Source organism: Syngnathus typhle, linkage group LG3, assembly GCF_033458585.1.
Source record: "Syngnathus typhle isolate RoL2023-S1 ecotype Sweden linkage group LG3, RoL_Styp_1.0, whole genome shotgun sequence".
Lineage (NCBI taxonomy): Eukaryota > Metazoa > Chordata > Actinopteri > Syngnathiformes > Syngnathidae > Syngnathus > Syngnathus typhle.
The window spans coordinates 8,594,009-8,616,414 of NC_083740.1; the positions used below are offsets into that span (position 1 = coordinate 8,594,009).

The 22,406-nt window shown below is 40.1% G+C and overlaps 2 protein-coding genes across 3 annotated transcripts; both read right to left on the bottom strand.

Moving 5' to 3' along the window:
• Positions 1-562: 562 nt before the first annotated feature.
• Positions 563-12,620, bottom strand: shoc2 (SHOC2 leucine rich repeat scaffold protein). Its single transcript, XM_061274493.1, has 9 exons — positions 12,465-12,620; positions 7,336-8,385; positions 7,096-7,233; positions 6,902-7,032; positions 6,455-6,643; positions 5,828-5,950; positions 5,176-5,313; positions 4,953-5,070; positions 563-2,811 (listed from the first exon to the last, which is right to left on the bottom strand). Exons 2-9 carry the CDS (start codon positions 8,036-8,038, stop codon positions 2,603-2,605), a joined length of 1,749 nt encoding a protein of 582 aa, XP_061130477.1. The 5' UTR covers positions 8,039-8,385; positions 12,465-12,620; the 3' UTR covers positions 563-2,602.
• A 2,994-nt stretch (positions 12,621-15,614) lies between these two features.
• On the bottom strand, positions 15,615-22,059 carry pdcd4b (programmed cell death 4b). 2 transcript variants are annotated; one of them, XM_061275022.1, is made up of 12 exons: positions 21,944-22,059; positions 21,439-21,534; positions 20,329-20,646; positions 19,208-19,302; positions 18,550-18,663; positions 18,252-18,473; positions 16,966-17,063; positions 16,689-16,803; positions 16,468-16,575; positions 16,289-16,399; positions 16,080-16,215; positions 15,615-15,996 (listed from the first exon to the last, which is right to left on the bottom strand). In XM_061275022.1, exons 2-12 carry the CDS (start codon positions 21,479-21,481, stop codon positions 15,926-15,928), a joined length of 1,431 nt encoding a protein of 476 aa, XP_061131006.1. In that variant the 5' UTR covers positions 21,482-21,534; positions 21,944-22,059; the 3' UTR covers positions 15,615-15,925. The 2 variants fall into 2 exon arrangements, with proteins under 2 accessions (XP_061131006.1, XP_061131007.1); XM_061275023.1 differs by having other exon boundaries at positions 16,076-16,215.
• Between the last annotated feature and the right edge of the window lie 347 nt (positions 22,060-22,406).

Consider the following 22,406-nt stretch of genomic DNA (forward strand, 5'->3'; position numbering starts at 1 on the left):
CTGGTCTACAACTCTTGTCAAGGTCATTTGAAAGAACACATAAAATGTGAAGTGCATTGGAAATTGAATCTGCCACTTTTATCTTGCTCGGACTATTATGATCAAGTCTGTGCCAGTCTAGTCCGTTTTGACTTTACCATCTAGTCCTGATTGTGGTGGAGTTTGGTAATCCCCAGAAAACCATACCATATATATATATATATATATATATATATATATATATATATATATATATGCAATATATATTTAAAGATGAATTTAGCATGAATGAATTTAGTAAAAGCAATTACTACAGAGGAAAAGGAACAACTACATCTAGATGTTTGTCAAGTACCCTTAAGAACAGCATAATAAACACGAACAATTAAGACAGCCTATCAATGTATATAAGGATTAACATGATGACTTCACAATGCTTTGACATTATATTGAGCATTAGTGTATTATTAGAGTATTTTCACACCTCATGGTGTTTAGGGACAACCACACATTTCAGTTTGATTCAATGTACGAGTGATATGGAAGTTTATGTGTAGTACTAGGATTCATCACATGTACAAAATTTTAGGTTTGATTACCATTGTTGGCATTTTTTTAATGTACAGTCACTTGAAATAATACTAAGTGAATACACGTATTTAGAAAAGAAAACATTCAATGATATAAAATAAAAACGCTGAGCATTTCACTCGCCATGAAGAAAGAAGCAGGATATGCAAACTTTTACAGTTCACGAGAGTAAGTTCCTTTTAACATTGACCGGATAAAACCTCCTCAAAAGACAAGTCAATTGTTACTCTAAGCCTGCAAAACACAATTCTTTCCAAGTGATGCAAACTTCCAAGATAAACTTACAGATCAATTACTTCTTAATGAAAGAAAATGCCCCCATTGAAAAATAACCGATGAGAGGCTACTGCGTTTGTGTTAAACAGAGGATGCCAATGTTTTTATTCCAAAAAAGTGCATAAGAGCAGCAGCATTACTGGGACAGTGTGGGACAAAATATCATATTAAAAACAAATTAAATTAGACGGGAACTTTTTCTAATGATACAAATTAAGGATAATATATATATATATATATATATATATATATACACGTATACATACATATATATATATATATATACACATACATATATATGTATATATATAAAGGTGTCAAGGGATTACCTACCAATGTTTTATTATCAAACCTTTTTTTTTGAGGCTCTGATACACTTGCCAAGTGAAGTCCTTTAAAAATGTTTGATATGTTGGTCGATGATCGAGAGGATGACAGCTATGCAGCCCAACACTGAAGAGAATATCAAACAAGTAAACAAAACTAAAATTGCACTCAAGGCAACAACCAGAATTTATACATTATATAAAAACATCTCCTATCATTTATCCCATCACCTGTTTCTTTTGATCACAAGACAACAGGTGGGGGCGGAGTCACACGGCACCACCCACACTGAAAAGAAGTCCAACTTGCTTTGTTTGATTGGTATTTCTCATATGTATACATGACTACTAGCTATGCATTTGACAACTACTGCTGCTATTTCTTACAAGAAAAAAAAAATCTCCAATTGCCCTATTTCATAACCGATGATGGCGCTGAAATAGATTCATCCAATAGCAACACCAAGGTGAAAACAGCAGTAATGAAAAGAACATTTTGAAATAATTTACGTCTTTGTATTCTCATGTTCAATAGTGTTTAGAAATGAACCACTGGATCACTCTAAACATAGGCACAGTTTAAAAAAAAAAAAAAGATTTTCAAAAAATTGTTGAAAAAAAGACAGACAAGAAAATAAACAAGGATAAAGTACAAAAAAAAAGTATAAACACGCCATCATTAGACCTTTGTTCTCTGTGGTCAAGAAGTAATTAACACAAGTAATCATCACAAGAGAGTGAGGTTGATGTCTAAATACAAAAGAAAAAGGACACCTTTAAATTATGGCAGCAGCAGTAAATGTTACGACCCAAAGACTTGTTTTGTTTGTTTTTGCATATACCGTAATTTTCGGACTATAAGTCGCGTTTTTTTTCTTTCATAGTTTGGGGGGGGGCGACTTATACTCAGGAGCGACTTATATACATATACATGTTTTTTTTTCACTTTTTGGGGCATTTTATGGCTGGTGCGACTTATACTCCGGTGCGACTTATAGTCCGAAAATTACGGTAGCTGTATCCTCGCTCACATAGTAGATTCTTGTAATTACTGTAAATACGTACATTGGCAATGGGAGCACGCTTTATATGATTCAAAGACTTGCCACTTAGCTCACAGTTACTCAATATAGAAATTCATGTACTATCTTCAGTTTTGGCAAAGAGATGGGAATATTTTCCTCCCGTACAATTCGGAATGGGAAGATGAGCGTGAGTGACGAGGGGGTCCAAGAATAATTGTTATTAAGTGGAGCAATGCAGAGTCTCAAACGCGTCTCTTTTTGTCTGCACAAAAATGGTGAGAGAAAGTCTCCTTCTGCGTCCATCTCCTCTGCTTCCTTCCCAACCGACACTGATGCCTTGACTTCTTAACAGTGTATGATACACGGAATGGGGTGGGCGGGCAGGCATGTGTGTGGGCACTGTCCTCAGACTATGGCACGGTACGGTCCCTGCATCTTGAGGAACTGGATGATAAAGGAGGGGCCCCCGGCCACAATCTGGGGCGGCAGGTGGCTGAGGGGACAGTTTTCGATGCTCATAATGGACAGCTTGCTGCACAGGGCCAGCTCAAAGGGCAGGCTGTGCAGATTGGGGTTGTCGTTGAGGTACAATTCCTCCAGGTTCTCCAGTGTGCCTGAGGAGGAAAACCAATGGAAGCCTTCATGTTAACATAGATCTGAATCTGTGCAATTTACCGGGGCAAAAAGGAAAATAAACCACAAAATAATCATAATAAATAATAGCAATAAAAGTGGAAATCAACTGCCAGTGTGAACGTCAAGACTTTTCTTGTCACTACATTCTAACATGCCAGGGTTTTACCTGTATATTCAGTCAATGTAAAAAATAAAATAAAAAAATAAATACAAAAAGTAAGGTATTCAAATGCCAGATTTGTTTGATAAATCACTTTACTTTTTCCACCATAAATTGGACACATAACATGTACAACATAATTTTAAAACAAAATGGTGGAATAAAAAGAAAAACAATCTGAGATTATGCAGTTTTATATACGTATGCACACCCACATAACTTGGTATGTGGCTGTGTTCAAAATTAACCAGACTTTCGAACTCCTAATAAACAGAAGTAAGCACACAGGACACCATCAAAAAAGACTAATACCAAACAAAGTTCAGATGTTCTAGTAGAATTTTTCTGACGTATTTGCAGTCACATCTTCCTGCTAAAGCAAGTGCCTGCAGAAGGCTTTTACGGCAGAGGAATCTTATTGTTCACATTTAAAAGGCATTAAATTGGAGGTACAATAATTAATCCACAAGTAATCAAGAACTATTTTTGAGAATCAGTTATTTAGAGATCTTGTTCCATTTAACCTGTTTGCAAATGTTTGCTTTTATTTTGACCAAACCAGTAACTGAATCATTAACTATTTTTGTGCATTTTCTGAATTGTCGATTTCAAATAATGTCCTCTTTTGTGATAAAGAGATGGAAATGAAAAAATGTTTCTAGTACGACTCATGGATACATTAACAAAGTAATGGGCAGGGTCGCTGATTACTAGAATGGGCCTTAGTTTCAAACCAACATTACATATACGTATCATGGAACACATTCAACACCGTCGTCATCAAGTGGAGAAAATCTGGCACAACAACCAAATGACAAAGAACTGGACGTGCATCCAAAATTAATGACAAGATGAGAAGAAAACTGGTCAGGATAGCTGCCAAGAAGCAGACGGCCACATTCTAGGAGCGGCAGGAATTTGTTTCACGTACTGACTGTTTAGTGCTTTATGACAGCAATCTTTTATTATAAGTCACAACCATAATAAAAAAATACTTTCCAAAGGTATGCTAAACTGCAAATTGCAAAAACAACACGCCTCACCAAAATGGAAATTTGTTGACCAAAGTGTGCTGGTGTGATTTCAACTAATGTTATGTATAACTGCAACAATTGCAGCAACTCTTTACAGAAGGCTTTCTGTTTGACAGAAAGCTCCATTTTACAGGCCCGCCCCTACTTGTTTAAAGCATTTGTTTGTTGCATATACAGTAAATGAAAAGAGTGTTGGAGCTAGTAATGTCTCCTTTTTTGCAGCCAGAATCTCAACTAAGTACTTTGAATGTCACAACATATCAAATGTCTGCCTCGTTATTGCACTTTTAAGCTCATGATACAAGATGTCACTGATGTTTCTAACAGTAACCATAGTTCGAAGCAAAAATCCTGATAACAAAACTGAACAGTGGATTTTGCAAATGGCTTTGCCACTGCTAAGTACAAATAAATCAATAGAGCTTCGGACGCCACTTGACTATTCCCTTTAACGGAGCCACATTGGCAGTAAAGGAGCGCCAGTAAGCCAATGACTAACAATAGAGCGTAGCCATAAAACTAATATTTATCCGTCAACATTCTGTCCAAGTGAATTCATATTTCACTTTTGTTTTAGAAAGAAAATTTCGACAACAACAGACCAGGGTAAAAGCCTTAAGCCCCAAAAGACACAGACATGTCTTCCGCCAAGTCCACTAAGTGTATCTCAAGCCACTACTAGCCATAGCTCCCGCCTCCCCCTTGTTAATCTTGTTTTACCTTAAACTCAACAGTAACAGGGCTCACCACGCCCAATCAACCAGCGGAGGGGTCAAAAGTGGGACAAATTGTGGACTGTTAAGATCTTGAAACCTTCTGGTTAACTATTGTTAATCAAGGGTGTCACACTGAAATCTACAAGGTGGCAAAAAAAGTTGCATGGAGTGGCAACCTAAACATAAAAGAAAGAAAATGAAATGTTTACCAATCTCCTCGGGGAGATGTTGCAGCAGGTTCTCCCCCAACCCCAGATGAGTCAAGTTGGTAAGGTGGCCAATGCCTCTGGGTAATGTTGTCAGCTGGTTATTTGTCAACACCAATTTCTAATGGATTTAGAGTGCAGGACAGTTACAAAGTAGAAAAGACTAAGAGACTCAAGGTCGCGTGTGAATGCTACTCAAACAGAACCGTTTGTTTGCAAAACTTGCCTGTAAATCCTTGAGATATGCAATTTCATTTGGGAGACATTCCAACTTGTTTTCCTCCAAATCAAGCTCCCGAAGCTTTCTCAAATTGCCGATACCATGTGGTAACTTCTTCAGAAGATTATTGGACAAAATTAATACCTGCAAACCAGGAAGAAAGTGTCAAATACAATTTACTCATGGAATTTAGAGCTGTACAGATGACTCAATCTACTTCTGTGCAGTGGCAAAGCTAGAGGGGGTGGGGGGAACTACCGCCCTGAAATATGTTTGGACCCCCAGGACCACAGAATTGATTTTTGGGTATTTTCTGAATATGCTTTTTTCTGTATTATTATTATTATTATTAAATATTCCCACCTACCGTCAGAAATGGAACAAAAAATGAATTGTGCGGGTCGGACCTCCTTGCTCCCCACCCATGGAAAAAATCCTAGCAACGCCAATGCCCCTGCTCTCTTCTGAGTGAGCATAGTCTCTTGGCTACTGAAGCCAATGGAAACCCCTCTTACCCTTTATATTTAACATTTGTTTAACACACCTTTTTCAAATCAAGTTTCAAATAGGCCATAAACATGTTTTTTGACACGTATAAAGCCTTTTTTGGCTGGAACTCAAATCATTAGCTGCGGCACTGAGTGCATCTAGGGCTTACCTCTAGAGACACCAGACGGCAGATATCCTCTGATATCTTCGTCAGCTGATTGGTGGCTAGGTTTAGCTCCACCATGCTGGCCCATGTGCCAAAGTCCAACGGCAGAGAAGTTAACTGGTTGTCCTGTGGAATACAATGGCGTGCATTTATAAGATAAATGCGAGACATCTGAGAGGGTCATTACAAGAATCCGTTAGCCGACACCAGAATCAGTTCTTACAGACTTGAATTCAAATGGCACCCACTGCCGATGGGTCTGTAAACAATATCTCCCCAAAAATCTAGTCGTGAGTACAGTAACTCTGTCTTAACATGCAACCAAGCCTCACAAAATACTGAAAAAAAAAACAAGACTGGGGACTTTCCACTAGATTTACATTTCACACAACTTGTGAATTGAATATATGGAATTGATACTTATGAGTCTAAGTTTTATTCCCCACTCTAGAAGGTTCAATAGAATCTATAGTGTTTTATGACTTTCTAACGAAGAAAAACTAAAAGAGTAAAAGATCTTGGGGTAGTTATTACCTATTACGTCTATAAAACAGAACCTGACATCAGGCGCTGTGGGCACAGTAAATTGGTCATGCTGAAAGGAATTGAAGGCGATTTCAAAACATGTACCTTCATGTTAAGCTTGGTTAAAACATTGGCCTTGAGGAAGATTCCAAAAGGGATCTTGTTTATGCGGTTGTGCTCCATGTTGAGCGAGTCGATGGTTGAGAACTGGGATGGTCCACCCACAGGGTATGACTGGAAGCAGTTCCTTGCTAGTGTCAGGCTGGTCAGTTTGACCAAACTCGACAGGAGACCCTGATTAATTAGAAACAGAAGAACAACAGAAGCCAATTGTGATCAAAAAGAAGCTGTAAGTAGCTTTCATTTGAACTGGACATCCTTTGTTGGTTGGTCAACTCTAATGTATGTGCTCCAAGAGAGTATTAGTTTGCTAAACTTACATTACATGAACAATGAATGAAGGTAAATGCAACTATATCATCGATATTGCTTTCGTAAAAAAACATTTGGAAAAACATGCTTTTTGCTGACCAAGTTACAGTTTCTACTTACCTCTGGTAACACTGAAATGTTATTGTTTTCAAGATTTAGCTCTTCCAGTTCTCGACATTTGGCTAATGATCTGGGGATGGCTGACAATCTATTGTATCTCAAACCCAGGCGGTTTATGCTGGCAAGGTTTCCTGAAACGAAAGATTTCCTATTAACATCACAGACAATGCAATGGTGATTTGTAAACGGCATACCTATAGTCTCTGGGAGGTCTAAGAGCTCATTGTGCTGCAAATCTAGGTTGGTTATTTGTGTGCAATTCCCAATCTCCTTCGGTAAGTGCTCCAACTGATTATGGGCAACATCCAGAGTACCGAGGTTGCGAAGTTCCCCTGGAAAAAGAATAAACAAAGAACAGCGGCCCTGCGTCAATACGTAAACACTGCAACAGGCGACTTGATCTAGAAAGAAAAGGCCATCCACGTTGGACCCACCTATTTCTGCGGGAAGCTGCTTGATCTTGTTCTCCCGGATGCTGACCATCGTGAGCTTGGAAAGGTTCCGGATGTCTTTCTCAACCGTGGTGATGCGGTTGAAGCGTAGATAGAGTATGCCCAGCGACGTCAGTCGGTAGACCACTGGCGGGATCTCCCTCAGCTTGTTGTGCCGGAGATCAAGCATACGAAGATTTTTAAGGGAGTCCAGTGAGTCGGGCAAGCTGGTCAAGGAGTTCTCGTTTAAGGCCAAAGTGATCAGGCCTGAGAGGCAACCCACTTCAGACGGTAGGCTCTGGAGCTTGTTGCTGTATAGGTAGAGTTCAGCCAGCTGTGTCAGCTCCTTGATGGAGGTGGGCAACATGTGAATAGACCGCTTGGAGAGATCCAGTCTCATGGAATTTTCCTCCCGGCACTTGTTAAGCTCCTTAATCACCTCGGCATTGCTGGACTTCTTGCGTGTACCTGGTGCTGGGTTTGGCCGCTTGATCGTATTGTCAACTGAGAAGGCAACACCCGGTGTTGAGCTGCTGGTGTCCTTCTTACCTTCTTTGGTTTCTTTCCCTTTGGTCTTGGTTTCTTTGCCCCCATCCTTAAGTGGACCCGCAAGAGCCTTGGCCTCCTTTTCCCTTTCTTTGCCACCCAAACCGCTCTTATGGTCCTTTTCTTTTGAATCTTTTTCTTTGCCTAAAGTACTACTCATGTCGACGTTATCGGGTGTCCTGCAGAGTTGCTCATGAGTTTCTTGTCAAGTTACTTATTCAGGGGGAAAAGGGGATGCGGAAAATTGAGCAGGTTTTTAAAGAGAACATCACTCTGCAGGAGCGCACACTTCTTATTCTCCTAGGGAAAAGAAGGTTTTATAACACTTTTAAAATGTTGTTCCTTGGTTAAAATGCCAGTGAGCAAAAACTCTGTTGCAGAATCTGGACTGGGGCGTCCGTGGGCCACATTCTCAAGCGTTGAAGCTGCATACAATCGCGGGACTTTTAGGTAAAACTTGTGGAATTCTTTCAGGCTCAAAGGGGCATCAAGGTCTTTGTAATCCCTCTGTTGAAGAAAAACGCAACAATTAGCAGTGAGTTTGAGCTTTTGCTGTTCAATAGTTCAAATTAAGCATAGCCTCTGTGTAAGGGAAAGTTGGAAAGTCAAGCGTGAAGTGGGAAGGTTCACAACTCTGCTGGCCTGTTCCACTTAAAGGAATTCTACCTGTACGACGAGCACTTTTCAGACACTAATGACCTATTACGGTTGCACATCTTTTTATCTGTTTGTAGAATGCTTTGTTGCTGTATGAAAGCACACACAGTCACGGCAATATCCCTTCACTGGATTCTTTAGAAATGCAGACGGAATTTGTTATGAGCAATTTGAGTCACTCTAAAGTCATAATAGTCACGTTTCAAGCAAGTCCCAAGTTAACACATACTGTGTGGTAGAAAGGGGAGGGACGGGGGGGAATCAAACAAGACGAGCTGCCACAAAATTCAAGCAAGTTGGGTCAAGTCATTACTTAGTTCAAAGCAAGTCCTAAGTCAAGTCAAAATATCTTGCTCAGTCAGTCACATATACTGGAGCTATATTTTTTCACTGAAGCTAACAAAAAAGTACATTCTCTTTACAAATTCAAAAAAACAATTATACTTAATTCAGAAAATCTTGAAATATACCGAACGTGGGACAGCGAACGAGTACAATTGTCAGATTAAAAAAAAATATGTGTATATATATATATATATATATACATGTGTTGTTTTTAGTGCATTATTCTGTTGCCCAAATCTAAGTATGGTGTATAACTGCCTGAATGAGAAACATTTAAAAACAAAATTGTTCTTCTGACAGGTTTGATGAGGTGTCAGTACATAACAATGAGCACACAAATGGAAGTTGTAACAGTCAAAGCAAATCTGTTGACTCTCACGTCACCTTTCTGTGACTAAATAAACATAACTCAGCGGTTGTTGACATTACAGATGCCTGGAGCCCCACCTCAACTTGCATTTTGCTATTTCTAATTGTCAGTACGTCATCTGTAACATGAAGTGTAGGTTGCTGGTGTTTGTGGTGGACTGTGTTCGTTTAGTCTCAGAGAGTGAATAAAGCTGCTTGGTATATGCTAAGCCGCGGCAAAGAGAGAGACATGTTTGGATGAGGATCAGAACCAAGTGTAAAGGTTACCATTGCGGAGACTAATCTTTAGAAGTGGCCTTCAAAGCATCGAGCCCCCATAACAAGAGGTCGTATGACCTTCAGGGGAAACCACAACACCCCTTACATAGCCCAAAGTTTAACAGACCCTTTCAGAAAATAAACATTAAATCATCAATCAAAGGGCTAACGTGTACTGCGCGCTTTGAGGCAGGTGTGTCTGTCCCTGTGTAAAATACTGAACCTAAAAAGAGAAATGCCAGATCCCCCCATTGTCATCCAGTCCAAACTGAACAAGAAACTTCCTTTTATGGTTAGGGTTCCTTTTCCCAGCATCATGAGAACATGCTTTGACATTGCACACAGCATACGAGTTACTGTTAGATTCATGTTGTTTTGGGCAAGATGAAATGTGCAAATTACTAATACGTTATTATCTTTTTAACACGCATCAAGCAATCAAGGGTTGCGACCTAAGTTATTTAGCAGTCATCTATGATTTCACATTTTTTATCAATATTGAGATATTTTATGCAGGTATGGTACCAAAGTAAAAATTCACCGCCAAAGCTCCTCTTTTGACATTTAACTCACCCAGTGCTCAAAGAAAACACGGAAAAATGCACAACAACAGTCATACACAAAATATTCACATCAAAAGTACTTTGTTTTCAACAAAAACAAGCTGGTCAACACCAGCTCCAGCTGAGCGTCCTATCAAGCCAATGGGATCGGGAACAAAAACAGGCAGTAGAAGTCCACCCAAATAAAATCTCCAATTGGCATAAGACTGAACTAACGCCAGTCAAAAGTACTTGCACGGAGCCAGAGTCTACAACTGTGGAGGACAAACAGCTTGCAGAATATGCTGACGTTACAATTTGACCGTCCAATGTCCAAAGTATGCGTGGCATGTAAAGCACATTTTCCTGAAACATTTGCTTGAGCACCAAATTTTCCAAGCTGAAAAGGCATTGGATGGCTGAGATTCCACTGTGACAGAAAGGACCCTTGTATTACCAACTTAAAACTATTGCTCCCATCCAAATCCCGATTAATGTCATATTTACAATGTGTTTAACTAGTCTTCTTAACTGACAGCGCAGAACCTGTTGTAATAAATACCCTCAGTTTGGTTTTCTTCTTCCACGTAGGAGAGGAGGGGGATATATATTGTAGTGTAGTTGTTGCTAGTCCCAAATAATAAATAAATAAATTTGGCTGTCACTAAAAAGATGCTGACAAATTAGAAAATTGTTTGAGCTCTTGTTCTATGTAAATAAAAAGGACAAATGACAATGTGGTAGCTTTTCAACCAAGCTGGAGAGCAGGCCCATTAACAATAACATAGCGTGCTACACACCATCGCCAAATGTCTAATGAGGCTTTTTTTATGGATTAAAAAAGGCTTAAAGGGTAGTCCAAGGACACAGAGAATTACAAGTAGAAATGTGACAAGAGTTTCCAGAAATGACTGTCTTTCAGAATGCTAAATGTGGTCTGCATGCAGAGAATGGCCCCTACAACCACAGAACAAATACAGTGAATTTTGAAAATCGTATGATGGGTTCCAGAGAAAATGAGTTAGGTTTCCTTGTGGCAGCAAAAAAATTGCCTTTTTGTAGAATGTGTTTCTGAGCGATTCTGAAACAGAGCGAAATCCATATAGAGCACGCTTTTATAGATCAAACAAAACAAAAATTAAAATCTCTGAAAAAACAGATTTGATACAAAAAAAACATTTTTTTTAAATTAGCATCAAAATGACATTTTGGGGCACATAATGCCATCGCTGGTTAAAATTTTCAGTTAACAAGGGTAATCTAGCATAGCACTGATTAATGTATTGCGGTCAGGTACACCAGCATGCAGTTGGTTTGGATTTTAGTCAGATAAAGCATGACTGCATTGGTTGAGAAATTACAATTTCTGTGTTGCTGACATCGACAAACCATTCGATAGTTAATTGGACTAACTCTGGACGGTGACTGCGCTAATGACAAATCCTTAGCAGTCATGCATGTCATCACACTTTTCTAGATTATTTCTTGTGCATGCAATATCTTGAGCACGTTGTCTCATGTCTAACACATACAATTTGACGTAATTATTTGGGTTACGTGGGCTTGTGGTAAGTGTTGCGAAACATCTCGTAAGACACAGTTTTGATTGCGTGGGTGATGATCAACAAATTCATGAACAAAAAAACATTTTGGAGAACCCCATAAAGAGGGAAAATATTGGAATAAGTCACTGATAACGACACAGGAAATAAAAGCAAGTAAGCTAAACGTGAACAGCAAACGTCAGTGTTGCAGAGTGCTAACTTGCTAACGTCAGCGAGCCAGCAGGTTAGCATCTGGAGCTAACCGAATTCCAAGACATGTAACAAGTCCAAAACAAACCGCTGCAGTTAGATGCATTAAAACAAATTTAGGAGCGATCGCGTATTTGGTGAGGTGGCAAACGTCTCATGTTTGCCATTAACTGCTAGCGATGATGTTTGTCTCAAATTGAGCTCGCGGTACGTAGGCCCAAACGAAGCGGCTGGCTGACGCGAAACCGCTCGCCAGCCACGACTTGGACCGGAGAAGCGAAGCCTCCGCTGAGGCCAGCTGAGGGCCATCGGTCGCTGGGTAGACACCCAACACCAAGAGCCACGGAAGCAAGCGACATCTTGACGCAAGAGGCAATGACGACAAATAGAGCGCGGACTCCTCTTTAGTAGAGCATCCGAACGGTTCCTGTGTTGAGTGTTCGCCGAAGAAAGAGAAAAAACAGAAAAGAAAACACTCCTAAAACAGCGGCCATTCCGAAGCTGAACAAAAGAGTGCGTTTGTATTTGTTACAGTAAAATGACACTCGAGCGTTACGTTGGTTTGATTAAAAGCTTGGTTAGTGTACAGTCTCTGGACCTGCGTGACAGGGAAAACCGTGTGTGAAATGTCAAGTGTAAATCTGATAATATAGTGTTTTACCTTCAGAGGTGTGACTCCGCCATCCTCGCTGCTTCCTCCTCTTTTCCAAGCAACACTGGTGCTGCTCGGCTCCCCAGCCCCGCCCTCACGGCTACCAAACTGCGTCATTCCCGCACTGACCAATCGCGTTTTTCGACACCAACTGCGCCTCGCCTGCCTGCAAAGCGGACATTAGTGATGTGCATTCCAATTCTTTTAGGTGAGTTGGATCTTTAGAATCGGTTCACTCAAAAGATTCGTTCAAACGAATTGTTCAATGAATGATGCACGGGATGGAAGGCAGTTCACTCACAGATCCGTTCAGTTGTCGAACGGGAAATGCAATTCACGACTCGTTCGTGAACGGGAAGTTACGTCATTTTCTTCTTCGTTTTGTTTTACGGCCAGGGTATTACCGACACCTACTGGTTGAAGTCATATGAACTGAAAAAAGAACGAGTCACTGTAGGAAGTGATTCGTTCACTCTCGTTTACTGAAATGAGTCGTACCTTTGAACGAATTGTTCACTCACGAGCCAACACTAGCGGACATGCGCAGTGGGATTCGGCGGCCGCCGACGCGACAACAGGCTGCAACTAAAAAAAAACTGAAATTCTCTGCAGCTTTCCAAGAACAGGAAATTCACTCATAGTCCATGTCCACTGTGCTTGAGGTCTCTGTAGTCTGTACAATATAATTAAAACAAAAAATCTTTGTTAATCAGATTTATTCTAGGTACTCTCGCTTTACATTGCGCAATATCCCTCAAAAGAAGCAGAAGTAGCACAAAAGCAGCATCACTGTTTGCTGGTAAAATTACTCTACAATTAATGGTTGTATTTCGCTTCACATCTCCAATGTTTGCAAAAATGTTTATGATGCATCCCAATTATCCATACTTATTGTGTAAATATGGGCCACGAACCTCACCAAAAGTTTCACCCCATTTGTAATAATTTCCACACTCCTATTCACTTTCTTTTGTAATAAACCTTTTCAGTTTTCTCCAGGATGTGGCATCCATTTCCCGTTGTCAAAAGTGGGCAAGCGCAATAAACCTTTTGGGATACAGCATATGTAGTGGCGCAACCACAAGCTTTTATCATTGTTTGCAGTTCTAGACAGTGCTAATCACTCACTTTTGTTAGAAAAACATTGTTAATTTGTAAAGATTTTATGGATCCAATGTATTTTTCTCTGTTGCCACAAATCTTTAACACATCAGTGATTTGACACTACAAAAGTATCCTACTTGAATATTTTGTAAAGGTGACGAAAAGTAGGTAAAATGGCATTCTCCAACTATACAGATATAGAGCTATTACAAATGGGCACTGGTTAACATTGGCTATGGAGCTTGAAGAGTATTGTTGCCTCATCACACATGCAACCTTTGACCACGAATGGCACAGCTATCTCAAATGACCTGAATGTTATCGCTAGTCTTTGAAATATAGCTAAATATACTTGTCTCAACACATTCGTTAAAACACAACTATCAAAGAGATGCAAACTAAAACACTCAAGTTACCCTTAATAAAACGGTTTATTATCACACAATCAACAAGAAAAACACATTCGATGCACCTAATCTTCCCTTATTAAATAGAAACTGAGGGCAAAGGTCGGCGAGAGCTTTTGTTTGTACTCATCTAAATGTCGCCTGTAGATGTCAGTAGAACACCCGTATGGTGGAAAAGGCGAGGAAGAAAATGACGTAATCTAGTGGTAACGTTGTCTTGACAACCGACCCAGTGAAGGTGAGTAGTCCAAGATCCTAGTGTATTATTAGAAAGTAATTGGTGCAGCGGAGTAACGCTTGTTTTTTTTTAAATGCAGCCCAAAGCCTAAATTGTGAGCGGGTTTCCCGAAACCATCCGTGTTATACAATGAAGCAGTTTTTATGCAGATAGTCTAGCTACATGCTAATGGTAGCGTCAGCTCAGCTAGCTCAATGTTGTTTTCAAGTTACAACGCACGTCACCGTAAAATATTTTTTTTAGCCACGTTAAATATCTAACAAATGCATTTTGCAGGGCAGTGTCCATCGCATGCCGAAAATAGTCGCAGTGCACACATCAAACCGGTCCAAAGACAATAATGCTCACTTAAGTGGTCATATAAAAAGTCATATTTTGTCTTTTATGGCCTTTACTCGATTGACAAAAAAAAAAAGCACAATAAAACAGATGTAATAAAATATTTTCCTACACATCAATAGGTTAATCAAGAAGACACAATGCCAGAAGTGAAATCGGTGTTAAGAGAAGTTCTGCCGAAGCAAGGTTTGTATCTTCAAGATCGACAAAAACACATTTGGTTCACACTAACAGACCTGATAATTGCATGTATATTTTTTTATTTTTTATTTTTTTGCATTAACTACCATCGTCACTGTACGAAAATAAGTTTGTTTGATATAGAACAGGGATGTTTACTCATGAAATTATTATGGACAAGCTTCAAACTCAATGTACTGCTGGTCGTTTTGGATTAAAGCAAAACTATGAGACACTATGTTTAATTGGGAAGTATAATTAGCAGTAAAAATTATAGTTCATGTTGCTGCTGACTTTTTTTTGTCATCGCAGGTCAACTATCTATGGAAGATGTCCCTATCATGGTTCTTTGTAAACCCAAACTCCTCCCACTCAAATCGGTCACACTTGAGAAGCTGGAGAAGATGCAGATGGAGGCTCAAGAGGCTGTCAAACAACAAGAACTTGCAATGAAGGAGCAGTCGCAATAGAGACCTGCAGCAGATTCTCTTCATCAGAGCTATGAATGAAAGACGGATCCAACTTATTGGATGCACAAACAAGCCAGCAATGAAATACATTTATATTGCTTTATTGACCAGTGGGTGCATTGGAGGGATGATATCAAATGAGATATTCGTTATTTACACCTATGTCTTGTGTTTTCTGATAACCTGAGTTTATCTTCAGCTGTCAATTGTTATGTAGATAATAATTTTTAAAAGTCTTATTCTTTATAGTAGTTTTAATGAACAATCTGGAAGAAACACGTGCTAAATCAATTGTACCAGTATGTGATTGATAGAAAAATAAACACTCTAAGACCACCTCTTGGAACCTGAACTGACCTTCAGTGATCAAAGAAAATGAGTCACACAGCATAGAAAAAGCAGCTAGTAAAGGGGGCAGAGGTATTGCATATAACATTCTCCCCTTTATTTTCCATACACTGTTTTATAAAGCTCTTGACACAAAGCAGTCGCGTGTACAAACAAATTGCCTCCTAGAGCACACAAAATGTGCGGCAGTAAACTCAGTCGAATACTGTACATCATAATATGGAATGACTGACACAGAGGTGTGGCACTTTCAAGGTTAGCTTATGTTATCGTTTATGTTGAAACACGAGAGGAAACCATCTAAAGAACTTCAGTTTCAAAAGTGTGTTGTTGTTTTTTTGCTCCTAGTTTGGAAAAATATGCAAGTAAAAAAGTATTGGAGCTTTAAAAGCACTTCTTAGCTCTCAGTTTTGATGACACCCCCGTCTCCCTCGCTGACAAATCTCTTGCGGCCCCTGACAGGAGAAATAAAACGACATAGGTCACAAATCTTGTATATTTTAATAATGTTGCCAAGAAGGTGTGAGCTCTTACCTACAGGGACAAAGGTCTCGTAACTTTACATCAATGATTCCCATGTTAAAGCTCTTTTCAACAAACTGCTCAAGGATGAAGTACGCACGGGGAACATCTATGTTAATTTCAGCTATATCCATATAAACTCTTTCATAGCCCTAAGGAAGAAAAACAACAATACTCAGTGCATAGATATGCAATACTAATGTTAAACAGCTGGTGGCGTCTTACCCTTCTCATTTGGTCCACAGTGATAATGGAGGACACAGAGAGCAACTTAAGAAGCTGCAGAAGCATTTTGAATGTCTTCTCTCCCTTGGACTCCAATACCATTACTAGAGCCTTCAAGAAATAAGTCAGAATACTGAGCCGGGTCTGTTGGTAGCTGACTGCATAGCAGACTGACTTACCTCATAGACAAACTCGTGATGAAAATGAGGAACCTCCAAATCTTTCAGACACCTCTCAGCCTCCTTGCTGTCTCCAGATAGGATGTATTCCTTTAGCAGGAGGTTCATCTGATATAATCAAAAAATAGTTTTTGTTTTACACAGCAACACTGGACTTAGAGACATTAAATGTCAACAGCGAATGGATAAAATTGATGATGCGACGACATTAAGGACTGTACCTCTTTGACAAGCTGTGTGACAGGTCTCTGGCCCCCACCTATGCCCCATTGGTTGTCGATGCGAACGCCACCCTTACTCATCTTCAAAAGCACAGCCGCCCGGTCGAGGGCCGCCCTGGAAGATGATGATTTATGCAAGTCACAAAATTAGGTACTAATAAAACACGTGGTCGAGTCATAATCTAAATAACAATATTCTTACTTGAGTACAATTTTCTTTTTAAACTTTCCCTGCCCATGACTAAACATGTATCCTACACTCAATCACATAGAGTACCTTGTGTATTCACAGCCAACTCTGCCTTTATAGCTCTCAATGTAGCTCTTTGACAAGATTTGGTCACGAACGGCTCGTGCGATGAACTGGCCCATGAGCTAGGAAACAAGAAAGAGGAAATTTGTCTTTAATATCACAATTTCAAGATGTATCAGTTATCCCCACGGATTTCCTTCATGTGGGAGAATGAAAAGATGCGACTTGAGGGGCGGTGTTGGAATGAGACGACGGCAAGACCACCTGAGGTTTTAGTCTTTTATGAAAATTTATTTTATGTTTATAGGTTGTATGGGGCTTCTAATTAATTACTTTTAATTATGTTCCATCCATCCGTCCGGCTACCCGCCGGTCTATCTGTCCATCCGTCCATTGGATTGGATGGACAGATGGATGGATGAAGGGTGTAGCCTGCCTCCCGCGTCTCTCAGTATGCTGAGATAGCTCCTAGCTCATCCAAGACGCTAAATAGGACAAGTACAGTATCTAGAAAATGGACAGTGTCACAAGACAGAAATATATAATTGAAATATCATCCACTTTGAACCGATGACAAAACTTTACCATGAGACGCAACATATAGTGGTGTCACTGGCATGTGTGCGTAGCTAACTACACGTGCTTGTTTACAGTTGTGTATGCGTAATTTTCGGTAATCGAAAGACCTGGCTTTGTTGCCCTGGTATCCACAAAGCATGCACTCAGCACTCTGACTATTGTTCCTGTACAGACGAGTCAGTTCACTCTCAATTCAGTGCAGGCTTGACAGGCTGCCGCAAGGGGAACAAAAGGCAATGTGTGCGTGTGTGTAGATGTATGAGAATGTGAGAAAACTAGAGTGAGGGATACAGAGGGAGGTTTATACAGGCCCTATAAACACACACAGATCTGTGAGAAAGAACAAGCAAGACCAACTGAGACAGAGAGGGAGGGGTCATGGGGAGAGGGCTACTAATAGGCCTTTCAGAACACTCTGCTGAGCTTGCATTTTTACTGCACAGCCAGACAATGACCACAGATCTCATGTCTATGCTACACGAAAAGGACACGCACACACACCAAAAAATATGCTTGAACAAAATATTTGAGATATAAAGTAGAACTCAACAAGTTTAAACCCTCAGGAAGAATAAAGTAGAAACGAGAGTTGCATCGTCAAACGCCACACAGTGTTGCAATTTGAATGCCTCAAAAGTCAAACAAAATGTTATCTGAAGGCTTAACGCCACTTTTTCTTTGGCTTTTTGTGACGTCATCACAAAATCAAGTTTAATGACAGAGACACTCACCTGCGGGGCTCCAGGTGTGTCCAGCACCAGATCTGGGAGCTCTCGTAAGAGTTTGTCAAAGGACTTCTCCATATCACTGCGGAATAAGACGGGTCCACAGAGATCAGCCAGCAGCTTGGAAGTCAGCTCCCGCTGACTGGCCTTAGCCTCCAGTGCTAACGACACAGCCAGCGAGGGCACCTCGCTTCTCATGGGCCCCAGGTTCAGATCTGCCAGCAGTTCCTACATGAGGAGGGAGTTGTTGACGCTATTTGTAAGATCTTTATGCTTCTTCGTGGACTGCACTCCTCATGCTTACCGCAACTTCATTTGTGTCTCCGTGTTCAAAGTACTCCTGCACGATGGGGGTGACCGTCTTCTCAAAGTCCCGTTCGTCCAGCGGAGGGACCACAGTCTCATACACACAGTTTTCCTGGCCAAACATTCCAGATGTTCACAACAGAAATATCAATGGACCATTTTGACGTTTGCTTTTATTGCGCTACTGTGCTGTGTTGGTTGCATAGTAAACACCAGAATGGATTAGACCAGCATCAGCAAGAGAATATGAAAAGGAACATTAAATGGAAGCAATTTATTGCCGCTTTAGAATTGTCGGTGGTAAATGAAGCATCTGTGGATGCTAGCACATTATTAACCACCAAATTATTCAGAGGGGTTTAAGCAAGGCTTCAGTGCCCTTAAGACTGGCCTAATGACAACAATGGGCTTAACTGCGTTTAGTTATCTGGTTGTAGTTTTTAGGTGTTTTTCATCACCAAAATACATATACCCATATTAATCATTGAAGGATTTCCAGAGCATTGGACATGCAAGTAAAATATATTATTGGATTTGATTACACTACTGTATTTCACAAAGATAAAAATGCAAAAATGTGTTTTGAAAGAGCAACAAATTAAAAGGCCAAATAATAATGTGAAACATGGAAAATCCCATGTTGGAGTAGTCAGTACCTGAGCTTCGTCATAGTTTGGGTCTTTCTTGTCTACTTGCTCTGGTTCATACACTTCACCGGATCTGCCCCACACACCTTTGCCTCCAGCCCCACCTGCACACAAAAATAGGTCAAAAAGATAAGCAGGGTTAACTGCTTTTGGGTAACAGTACATGAAGTGTCTGCAATATGACCCTTAAAAAAACATCCAAAGAACTATTTTAGTAGAAATAAAAACATGTTATAGGGGATAATGTTAAAATAAACGAATTAACGAAAACGATAATAACAAACAACGTGACAAAGCGAGCGCTAATGCTGAGTTGAAACGGCACCCAAGATCAAGGAAGCTTTTCATGTATTTCAAATGAAAAAGATTAACTTCTTGTGTCTGCGAGCCACTCAGGCTCAAGCATAAGACCAGTTTCAGACAAATCCCAGTGGCAAAACACCACCACCACCACACACACACGCACACTTCTTTGGTTAGTATTGAGTTCTGTTGTTAAGAACTTGTTCATGCAACAGCAGATTGCAGGCACTTTGCAAAGATGGATGGGCAAAGCAGCTTGTGTGCCCAGTTTTACTTAACATCTCACTATATTTAGTCCTGCTGGTTACGTGAACACATTTGGCTCAGTCTGTGGCGTGCGTGTGTGGCTATCACGGTAAATCAAAGTACTAAGTGCAAGAAAGTGTGCTAGATTCTGTGGAGAGAGAAATTGCCTTTAATTTCAACTACAAGACTTAACCCTCACTACGTGCATTGATATTTACTGTAAAATGTATGTGAGAGAGAAAAGATCCCTGCAACATTGCACGTGTCCTTCTGACCTCTTTTTGCAAAACAATCCAAATTCCAGGATGAGGTGCAGCCCCAACAAGAAGAATGAGGGGAGTAAGAATGTAAAGTAGTGGTAGGTAACTCAAGTTTACTGATTCTGTGCTGAGGTTTGTGATTCCCATTGATTTTATATTGTTGTAATGATCAGATTTTCAAAGCATCTTGTTTGTCCATGACCTCACAATTTGTTTGCAAACTAACCAGGTTATAAGCCTACCAAACGTTTACAACAACAAACGTTTCCTGGCATACCCAACAATTAGTGTCATCACTTATTATTTAACACATTGTCTTACCTTTCTTTGGCAGACCTCTGCCTTTGCCCAGTCTGGACTTCCTGTCCAGCAGCTTACTTTTAGGGCTGGTGGGGGCCACCGCTGTTCCCCTGACCAAATCACCATTATCACTAAGGGAGTCCCCCCTGCCAGAATCCCTGGACGAGTTCTTCCTGAGCCTCCGCTTAGCTTTGGCTTTGAGACGCGCCTCGTGGATGCTGCTGCTCGACGACAACAACCAGTTGCCATTGACCTCGTTGCTGATGTTCTTGTTGGCGATAAGTGTGCCAGTGTTGTTTCCGTCATCAGATTCAAAAGAGTCACTCACATTGTCAACCTCTATCGGGAGAAAAAATAAATATCATTTAATTGAGACGCCCGCCACACAAAGCAAAAATAAAGAGTGCTCTAATTAGTGTCAACCCGTGGAGGCGCTGTTGATCTACTTGTATAGAATAACTGTTACATGACATCATCCTTTCTTTTTCTATATTGCTTAGAATTAGAATTGCGGATAAGGTGGATCCGATCCAGTCAATTGCAGCCAACAAATGATTCACGCTGACATTCACATCAATATATAATTTAGAAGCTTCCCTTAACATGTTTGCACTAGTAGTGCATGCCGTGTGAGTTTGATTACCCAATACACCCTTCACATACATAAATACAAAATTATACCAAACATGACTTTTTTTGGAACTTGGGAAGAAGACAGACAACCCAGAGAAACCCTCAGCAAGCACAGAATAGTTCAACTTGATCACTAGACTTCGACGCCTAACATGGCATCAATCTTTTACTACTTCATTTGTTGCATAGCATGTCATGTTTTAGTGCGTAATGATTTAGATTACATCACATGACATCATTCACTTTTCTGAGGAGTGACGTATGCGCTTATTTTCATGTTTCAATTGTCGAATACAGAACAGTCAGCGACATGGCTGCACTTTAAAAATTAAATTCCCAAAATGTCAAATCCATCATTATCGATACTCTACGTGACAAAACGATTGATTAATTCTGAAAGAACGAAAAGAAAGACGACTTCCATGCACACAACCACTTTTCTCCATTCGAACACAGCTGATGATGCACTTAAAATGGCTCGGAATTGCCCACACTCACCGACGGGGTTCGAGTTGAGCCAGGCCTCGCAGTCAGCTGCCATATCCGACAACAGTGAATAGATGTTGCAACAGCAAAAAATGATTTAGTAAATACCTGTAATATCCAAGAACAGAATGCAAAGGTTGGACGAAGAAATATGCCCAGGCACGAAACAACGCAACAGAGGCCCACCCCCACGGTTGCCTTCATTCAAAGTCCCACTGTACTGTTGATAAACAATGGCTAGCAGTAGCATATAGCACGACCACTCACTGACAGGGGGGGAATATAAACTCTGTCAACGTGATAATGCGGTTGCTATATGCAAATGTGCAATTTGCTGTCTGTTTAGCAGCTACGACGATTAAAAAGACAGACGGGTTACGGCAATGAAATTGACAAATAACGCGTCGGAATGCGCGTACAACGTATCGTTGTTGTCGTTTTTTAATCTCTAATAGTGCATTAAAATATACCATGTTTGCCAACACGTTATGGCATGTACATTTGGTCAATAACTCACAAATTAATCAGTGTTCGTCTGCAGTCCTCAAGCTCTGTGCTGACTTGGAACGACGTCGTTTTCAATTTGTCTACCCAGCAACTCCATCACGTCAGCGTTGTGTTTTACTCTCTGATTGGCTGACAGAGGCGGGGTTTAAAAAACACCACAGCCAATAGAAATGTGGGTTTTTTTAATCTCGAATAACATAAACATTTTATCCGTAAAAGTTTAGCTACAACATCAGAGTCCGTGTAAAGGGAAAGTAAATACGTCTTGTAAATTTGACACACAGGCAACCCTGGCAAATTTAAATTATTGAGAAAAAAAGTCAATCCGTAAAAAGAAGACTTCAAATTCCTTTATCAGTTGTAGTGTAGTAAGTTGTGATACTGTGTAAATTGATTTTTTTTATTGCAAATGAATATTTTTATTTTCTGCTGAAGCTGTCACTCTACAATAGTCAATTCAGTTTTGTATCATA